The 8,655-nt window shown below is 33.1% G+C and overlaps 1 protein-coding gene across 1 annotated transcript; it reads left to right on the forward strand.

The window, feature by feature from the left end:
- The first annotated feature begins 637 nt into the window (after window positions 1-637).
- Window positions 638-8,393, forward strand: LOC131652976 (ATPase family AAA domain-containing protein FIGL1). The gene is made up of 13 exons (XM_058922980.1): window positions 638-1,042; window positions 3,603-3,741; window positions 3,846-4,232; window positions 4,502-4,740; window positions 5,044-5,171; window positions 5,269-5,387; window positions 5,468-5,560; window positions 5,764-5,865; window positions 6,301-6,403; window positions 7,139-7,222; window positions 7,296-7,391; window positions 7,480-7,607; window positions 7,705-8,393. Exons 1-13 carry the CDS (start codon window positions 786-788, stop codon window positions 7,804-7,806), a joined length of 1,977 nt encoding a protein of 658 aa, XP_058778963.1. The 5' UTR covers window positions 638-785; the 3' UTR covers window positions 7,807-8,393.
- The last annotated feature ends 262 nt before the right edge of the window (window positions 8,394-8,655 follow it).

Below are 8,655 nucleotides of genomic sequence, written 5' to 3' on the forward strand. Positions count from 1 at the left end.
CTAACCGAACATGAGAGCGAACTGAAACTACTCTATGAAAGTGAAGTAAAGTCAAAAAAGAAAGAGAAGGTAGAAGAAGAAAAATGGGGATCTATTCTTGAAAGCTTAGTCGTCAAAGAAAAATAAAAATAAGGACGTATTTGGTAGTTCTGACGAAGAATCTTCTAAAGAAGAAGAGACATGATTATTCGTCAAGCGCTATAACAAATATATGAGGAAATATCAACTTAAGTATTCAAACAAGAATTTGATTAATTTCAAGAAGTCTCATTCGCACAAGAAGGAACATAAGAGAAAAGAAGATGTTACATGTTTTGAATGCGAAAAATGAGATAATTGTATTATCATGTGTTTGAGTCTCAATAAACATCATAAAAAAAGATAAGGAATTCTGCAAAATGAAAAGAAAATACGCTAAAGGTCATATAACCTATATCGCTTAGGAAGAATAAGATGGGAGCTCCTCTTCATCTTTCGACTTAAGTTCAAATGATGAATGTGCCAACCTATATTTAATGACACATAAGAAAAGTGAAGACTCCGACGCATATATCCGTCCACCTCTTTCATTTTGCCACCCTAAATAAGAGTATTAAATCAAAATTATGCTTTTAAAAAACTAAAATTTGGATTGGGGGCGCGAGAAAGAGGTAAAATGGCGGGAGAAGAAGATTAGGTTACAAAAATCAAATCTCACTCACTCACTCACTCACTCCCTTCAATCAAAACACACAGATTCAAATTCTTCATCCATTTCATTCCAATTCTCACCCACTCGAACTCAAATGGAAGAATCTCAAAAATGTTGGCGAAAACAAGTAGACGAAAATCTCAAAAGACTACACTCTCTCTTGTTCGGCGTAGAACGCGCCATCGAAAACCACGATTTCTCCTCCGCATACATCCTCTCTCTTCGTCTCATCGGATTCCTTGATTCTCATTCTCAATCGGAAACCGATCAAGCTTTCATTCAACACATTCGTCGTCAAGCCTTAACCTACCTCCACACAGCCAGAAAAGCGATAACTCCAGTAACTAATCGGTAAATATTAATCGTTTTTGTTATTTCTGGATCTGTTTCGGTGATGCATTGATCGTAGATAATGTTTATAAGTTAAGAAAATGAAGTGACCTAATGTAATTTGTGTTGATATTATTAGAATTCGGCGATAGTTGTTAGGAATTTTGTGATGTATGTATATTACGGTAATGCTAAGTGGTTAGGGTTTTTTTAGGTCATAGAATTTGATGAGAAATTTTGGGAGGGATGTTAAGTAAACAGATGTGGTTAGAATTTTTTTTAAAAAGATTTTGATGAGAGTTTTCGAAATTGGAGAGTATTTTGTTTTCGGTAGCAGCGACACCTTTGAAAAAAGATGTGTCTGTATCAGTGTTGATGTCCGAAACCGACATGACACTAATGATTACGTTTAATTTATTCATTTTTTCAAATTATCACTGGTGTTAGTGTGTCAATGTTGGTGTCGTGTTTCCGGTGTCTGTGCTTTATAGATTTTGTTGATAAGTAAAGGCCGTTGTGACAATATAACTGATATATATGTATTTTGTAGTAGTTTGCTCTGAATTTTTCTGAATTTGAAGATATATATCATGTATTAGAGTAATGCAATGAGGTTACAATTTTTAGTTAAAGAATTTGATCAGAATTTGATGAATTGGATTGGAGAGTATTTATTGAATAAGTCAAGGCTGTATTCTGTTTTAGTTTGAAATATACTTTTAGGCTTAGTTGTTTATAGAACTTAATGAGAAAGTTGCCTAATTAGAAAGTAATTGTTCAAACAGTGGAACATGATTATCACATATGTATTTTGTTTATATTTGATGTATCATTTAGTTTTTTTTTTTTTTTTAATTTGAAGCCATATATCATATATCTAAGTAAGCCAACGCTGTTAGATTTTTTAATAGAATTTGATCTGAATTTGCTGAGTTCAGGAGTTATTGTCGGATAAGTCAAAATTACTGGAACAATGGAACATGATATAAATCTATTCTGTTTTAATTTCATATATATATTTTTGTGGAATTTAAAATCATATATTTGGGTTATGCAACGTGGTTAGATTTTATTTATTTATTTTGTTTTTATTGAACTTGATCAAAATTTTCTGAATTCAGCAGTGTTTGTTGGATAAGTCATGACTCTTTTAACAATGGAACATGATATATGTACCCTGTTTTAATTTGATAAATAGTTATTTTGAATTTGAACCTACATGTTATATATTAGATTTAGAGTAACACATTGTGGTTTAGAATATATATATTTTTTTTATTTAAAGAATTTTATCAGAACTTTCTGGATTGGAAAAATTTGTTGGATAAGGCAAGGCTGTTGGGACAATGGAACATGATATATGTTTTCTGTTTTAGTTTTATATGTAATATGTTTTTGAATTTGGAGCTAAATGTTATATTTATTAAAAGAATACAACACTGGTTCAAAATTTGTTTTAGAGAATTTCATCAGAATTTGCTGAGTTCTAGAGAAGTTGTTGGATATGTCAAGGCTTTCGGAATAATGTTACATGATATGTGTATATGTGTTCTGATTTATGTTTGATATAATAAAAATAATTAAAAAGAACTGGACTTGTTGTCGAAGAGTAAGAAGTGATGTGTGCTAAGTTAAATGAATTAGGTTTTGTTTGCTAAGGTTTGATGGTAGTTGTTGGACAACTCAAAGTAAACTACTGTTAGAGTCTTAATTACTTTGAGAGTGGTGTTATGTGTTTGCATTTATTTGAAACTTGAAAAATTCAGTCAAAATTTTCCAAGATCTGACTGTGAGCTGTGTAGATTGTGCATTGATAGCTTATTAAAAAGACAAATAAAAACTGAGTAGTAAAATATTCACAGAAATAAGGTTAAATAGGAGATCTGTATTGAGTAAATTTTGCGTTTGGCTTTATCATGCAAATGACAGTAAGCTAGAACCTAGGGCCTAAAAGAGGATCTGGGTTTTCCACATGAGCATGCTGTGATATTCAGGGACAATTTGAGTGCTGTTGTTTGGCAAAGTACCATGTTTATCAAAACTCAAGAGGTGAGCAAGCATATTTATATGAGGTGTCACTTCTTGAGGACTGAGACTAGAATCAAAGTGCAGAGGATTGTCACAATATATTATAGCAGACATATTAACTAAACTAGTCCCAACGAGAAATTTCATGCATATTTTGGATTTGCTCAATTTTGATAGATAGAAATAGCACTAAGGGGCTAGAAAATGACAGAAGTTGAAGGTGATTCTATAAATGCGATGAGAGGATGCTTTTGTTGTTGGATTGTAGTCTTTGTAGCTTCTTATTTATAATAGTGGAAATTCTGGCATTGTCTGTAGATATAGACAGCATTGTAAAAATCACGTCTTATGACTTCTCTTTAAGTGTTTTGTTTTTTGCTAATTTTTACCTAAACACTCTCTTGGTTACTTTTAAAATATGTGATGCAATGTTTAAACTCAAAGGATACTTGATTGATTGATATCAATTTTCTCCCATGTTTATATGCCTTGTCAATTTTCCTCTTGCTGTTGCCATGTTTCTCAAGATTTTTATTCCTATCTATTTCCTTAGCCAAGCTTTTGAGCAAGTAAAGAGGTCATCAGGACCTGTTTTTGGCACAACAGGAGATATTGACATTGACAAGATACGGAATTCAAAATATTTTCAAGCTCTCCTCAAGCCATCTAAAGAAAAAGATTGCAATCAATTGGTAAGAAACTGCACTGCAGTTGATTGAACTCTATTATTTTTGTTCCTCCGGATTCTAGAGATAATGTTTTTCGAATATACATACTTTTTTTTTTGTAATTCCAGGTTGATCAACTGAGGAAGCAAAACAAAACAGAAAAGGAAGCCTCAAAGGTAGGGATACAAGCAAAGTTAACATCTTTGTATGGGAAAAGCAGCTTGAGTACTAGTAATGGTCCCAAAAGTGTTTTCAACTTGAAAAATAACAGTTCCGAGGACTGCATGATTATTAGAAGGCCTCAATCACATCCCATCAATACAAAGGGTCCCGACTTCTCTTCTGTTATTGATGTTGAAGGAGAGGAACGGGCTTATGGAAACACTTTTTCAACAAAACGTGCACACACTGAAAATAATAGCCCAAGAGTTGGCTATGTCAAGTCACCTTCAAGCAAGGAAGAAGTTAATCCTGATGTTGCTGGCAATGGGTTCGTTACTGCCAGAACAAAGTTGGTATAGTTTTTTTACCTTATTCATCAAATTTCTCTCTTCCTCTTTTTGTTATTGATGACTATGGCCTCTCAAGAAGAATGATATACTTCCTAGATGAAAACTTTATTATCCATTCTTTATAAGGAAATACCCTTTAAAGGTGAAGAGTAAACTCACTCTATTAAAAACACTTTTGTCAGTCTACTTCAGCGTTAATATGACAATTTTTTCCTTTCTTATGTAATTCTTTCTTATGTAGAAGAGTTGATGACATAATCTTATTTGGGCAGGAAATGGATGTAAAGCAAAAGCGAGGTGCAATCGGCTCTCCCAGTGCATCTGTCTCACCCCAATGTGACAACAATTCTGCCAACAGGCTATATGGTGGGAGATCATATGGTGTTCCACGACGTGGCATTCGTGGTAATTTTGTCCCCCCTATTAAGTCCAATGGGAACAATACTGGAAATACAACTTCCCGAAATGCTGGAAAGGGTGATGATTCTTTAGACGAATCAACAAAAAAATGGTCAGTTCTGAGATCTTCATATTAGTGCATCTTCTTACTTCTAATTCCTTATCTGGATTATCTCAAATTCATTCTCTTCGTACATTCCATAAGTACAAATAAAGATGTCTCATATTTTATTGTAGACAGTCTCAAAGTGTTCAGATCTTACAAAACTACTGGGGATCAACCCTAACTTAAATTGTCATACTGGTCTATACTATTTAATTCCTTTTTCTTGTCCATAAGTTGTTGATGATCTCATGATTGATGATTGGCTGGATAATGTATGCACTCTTCCTAATATGCTTCATATTTTTGCAGTTTGGAATTCTTGTGTGGTCCTGATGGTGAACTTCCTGAGAAATTAAGGAATTTAGAACCTCGCCTCATTGAGCATGTTAGTAACGAGATTATGGATAAAGATCCCAATGTCCACTGGGATGACATTGGTAATATAAATAGCTGTTTACCTTTGTGCTTTGTTTACCAAATTGGCAGTTCGAATGAAAACTTCTTATTCTCGTTCACTGATTAATGACACTGTAGCTGGATTAGACCATGCCAAACGTTGTATCAATGAGATGGTCGTATTTCCTCTGCAACGTCCTGACTTATTTACGGGCTGCCGTTCTCCTGGGAGAGGCCTGCTTCTATTTGGTCCACCAGTAAGTTCAAATTTTTCTTACTGATGTTGTAATTTTCAAAGGCTCTGTATTTGATCTGTCTTATATACTTTGAATGCTAGGGAACTGGTAAAACAATGATTGGAAAAGCCATAGCTGGGGAGGCAAAGGCAACCTTCTTTTACATATCTGCAAGCTCGTTGACCAGCAAGTGGGTATGTTTGATATGCCCTTGCTCTAGCTGTTTATTTTCAAGATTTGCTGATATATTTCTCCTAAATCATCTTGTGCTGTTTTCTAGAATCTTTTCTGAGATGGTTTTCTGCAGTCTTTCTCAACTTGTGAACTGATCCTGTCAAATTCTAAATATTCTATGGACAATATTTTCAATACCTGATATATGTGCTGATAATTACAGATTGGTGAAGGTGAAAAGCTAGTAAGAGCACTCTTTGGAGTGGCCAGTTGTCGTCAGCCAGCTGTAATTTTTGTTGATGAAATAGATTCTCTCTTGTCTCAGGTATGCTTATGCCATGGCCAATAAAGGAAACATCAATATTTATTGCCGTAATAGGTTCATGTTCAACTATTTTTGTGGGAGTTTTTAAATAATCAAGGAATAGATTATCATCTATAAAGAAGTTAATTATTTAATGACATGAAGTTTCCTCTTGTTTTGTTTAAGGCTAAGATTGGTAATTCAGTTTTGGTAGTTACTTAGTTATAACTACCTTAGTTTGTTAGGTTATGCTACTGGATGTGGTACTTACATTAGTGATTGTATATAAGTCTTAATTCCTTCAATGAAAATAAGTTGTTGATCCATTAAATTTCCTCACTCTCAAAACTTCTCTGATCCAACTAAGTGTGAGAATTATCAAGTATCGTTGTATTCTAGTGATATTGAATTCCTGTGTTCTAACTTCTAACATTTCATAAATGTAACTTGTTGCAGCGTAAGTCAGATGGTGAGCATGAATCAAGTAGAAGGCTAAAGACACAGTTTCTTATTGAAATGGAAGGCTTTGAAGGTGGTAACGAGCAAATTCTACTTATAGGTAATTGTTGAGCCACTGGGCCCAATTTCTTACTTTTTCATTTTTTAATATACTCCATTTTAGCTCACTAACTGTCTCTGTCTCCTTTGTTATACTTTTAATGGGTGGATACTAGATAATGGTGACCTTTGTTCAACAATATTTACGATTTTATCTTTCAAAAAAGTGATCCAGTACCTAAGCAAAATATTAGGCTTCAATGTGATCCCTGTCACTAATATAATTTAGTTTTCTGCTTTGTTTGTGTATTCAAAATAAGAAAGACTAGCCTATGATTGTTTCATTTGCTTTCATATTATGAAAAATGATTTATTAACGACCACTTCTACACATTCTGATTGTAATTATGGGTATTATAAGGCCTCATATAGAGTAGTATGAGATGTTAGGTGAAGTATTTAAGTGGCTTGACTCTTTTCCCTTGATAGCTAGCTTTTAAAGGGAACACACGCTCTAACCTATTTGTAACCTTTTTGCATGATTACATATTGTAAATGTTGTCTCTTTGGTTTACTTTTCTGTACAATACAATGGAATGAATATTTCATTTTATGCATTGGAACCAAGATTGATCTTGTTATGAATTTGTTTTAGGTTATCATATATTAGATATTTTATGATATTTGTGATTTTGAGGCCAAGAAACTGCTCAATTTGATTGTAGTTAGTCTTTCTCACAGAAACTAGAACTGTCATACTATTTGTTATAGAATTTGGGTTAAATTTATTATACAGGGGCAACAAATCGTCCTCAAGAGCTTGATGAAGCAGCACGGAGGAGACTTACTAAAAGACTATATATTCCTCTACCATCCGCAGGTGATAATAATGATTCTCCATCTCTCTACAAACCCTTTTAATCCCAATCTAACGAATAAATTTGGTCTTTTAGACGCAAGAGCTTGGATTGCACGTAGCCTTTTAGAGAAGGATGGATTATTCAATCTATCGGAAGAGGAAATGAATATTATATGTAACTCAACCGATGGTATGGACAATTTTCCAGTTAATCACAGTATTTTCCAGCCTTTTCATGGTTTTTGTGATTTATTTTTACTTGGTAACTTTCTTTTCAGGTTATTCAGGATCAGACATGAAAAACTTAGTGAAGGACGCTTCAATTGGTCCTTTGAGAGAGGCAATAAATCAAGGTATGGAAATTGCAAAGTTGAAAAAGGAGGATATGAGGCCAATAACTCTTCAGGTATGCAAAAAAGGCTACATGCTGGACCTAGAAATTTTAAAATTATTTGTCAGATTGATTATTAAATTTAAGATGTTTTTTTCCCCACTTTTTGCAGGACTTCAAGAATTCCCTGAATGAGGTGAGGGCTTCTGTTTCACCAAATGAACTTGGAAATTACGAGGAATGGAACAAGAAATTTGGAAGCTTATCACTTTAGAGGATGTTTTTTCATTGTAAGAAGACTAAGTATCATTTTCAACTAGATCAAACATATAGAGATTTACCTTAATAATTTACCTACACAGAACATTTTGGACGTTATTGTCTGTGCTGATATGATATAAGTAGTATGGAAAGAAAAAAAACGTCAACAAAGTTTTGAATAAAAAAATGTCTAAAACTGCTGAAAGAGGATATAGATGAATTAGAATTGCATGAAAGAAGAGAACTTCTTGAATGGTAGGCTGTGAGTAAAACCAATAACGAACACTAGAATCATGCTTAAGAAATCACAAAACGTGATGAATGTTAAGAGTCTCAATATGTGTTTATAAGTGAAGACAATCCTCATTTTATAAGTCGGTTTTGTAGAGATGAATTATGCTAAATCATAGTTCTTATCAATGAGTTTCTTAAGAATGCAAAATCATAGCCCAACACAAGATGCAGAGTTTGCTCAAAAAGTTGATAGTGGTATCACATGTATTGGGAATTATGCACATTTTTTTTACATATTAAGTAATTCAAATTTGCCAAGAGCAAATAATCTTGTAGCTCAACACTTTGGTCCAGTTTGGATTTTGTTTTAGTTATTTTATATTTACCTATCAAAATAGTAGTTGTCTACTTGATTAAAATCAATTGTGCTTTCTTATTTCTAAAACTTTCTTGTAAGCGCTTATCAATGGCCGGTTAAAAATTAATGCTATAGCTTTTGAAACCTATAAGAATTTAAGCTAAACTATACGTACTCAATTAATGTTTTAAAAAAAGTTTTCTCATAAATTTATCTAGTACTTTGGTATGAAAGATGAATCCAAACTCAAATTAAAAATTTCGGAAAAAA

Source organism: Vicia villosa, linkage group LG2 (genome assembly GCF_029867415.1).
Source record: "Vicia villosa cultivar HV-30 ecotype Madison, WI linkage group LG2, Vvil1.0, whole genome shotgun sequence".
Classification (NCBI taxonomy): Eukaryota; Viridiplantae; Streptophyta; class Magnoliopsida; order Fabales; family Fabaceae; genus Vicia; species Vicia villosa.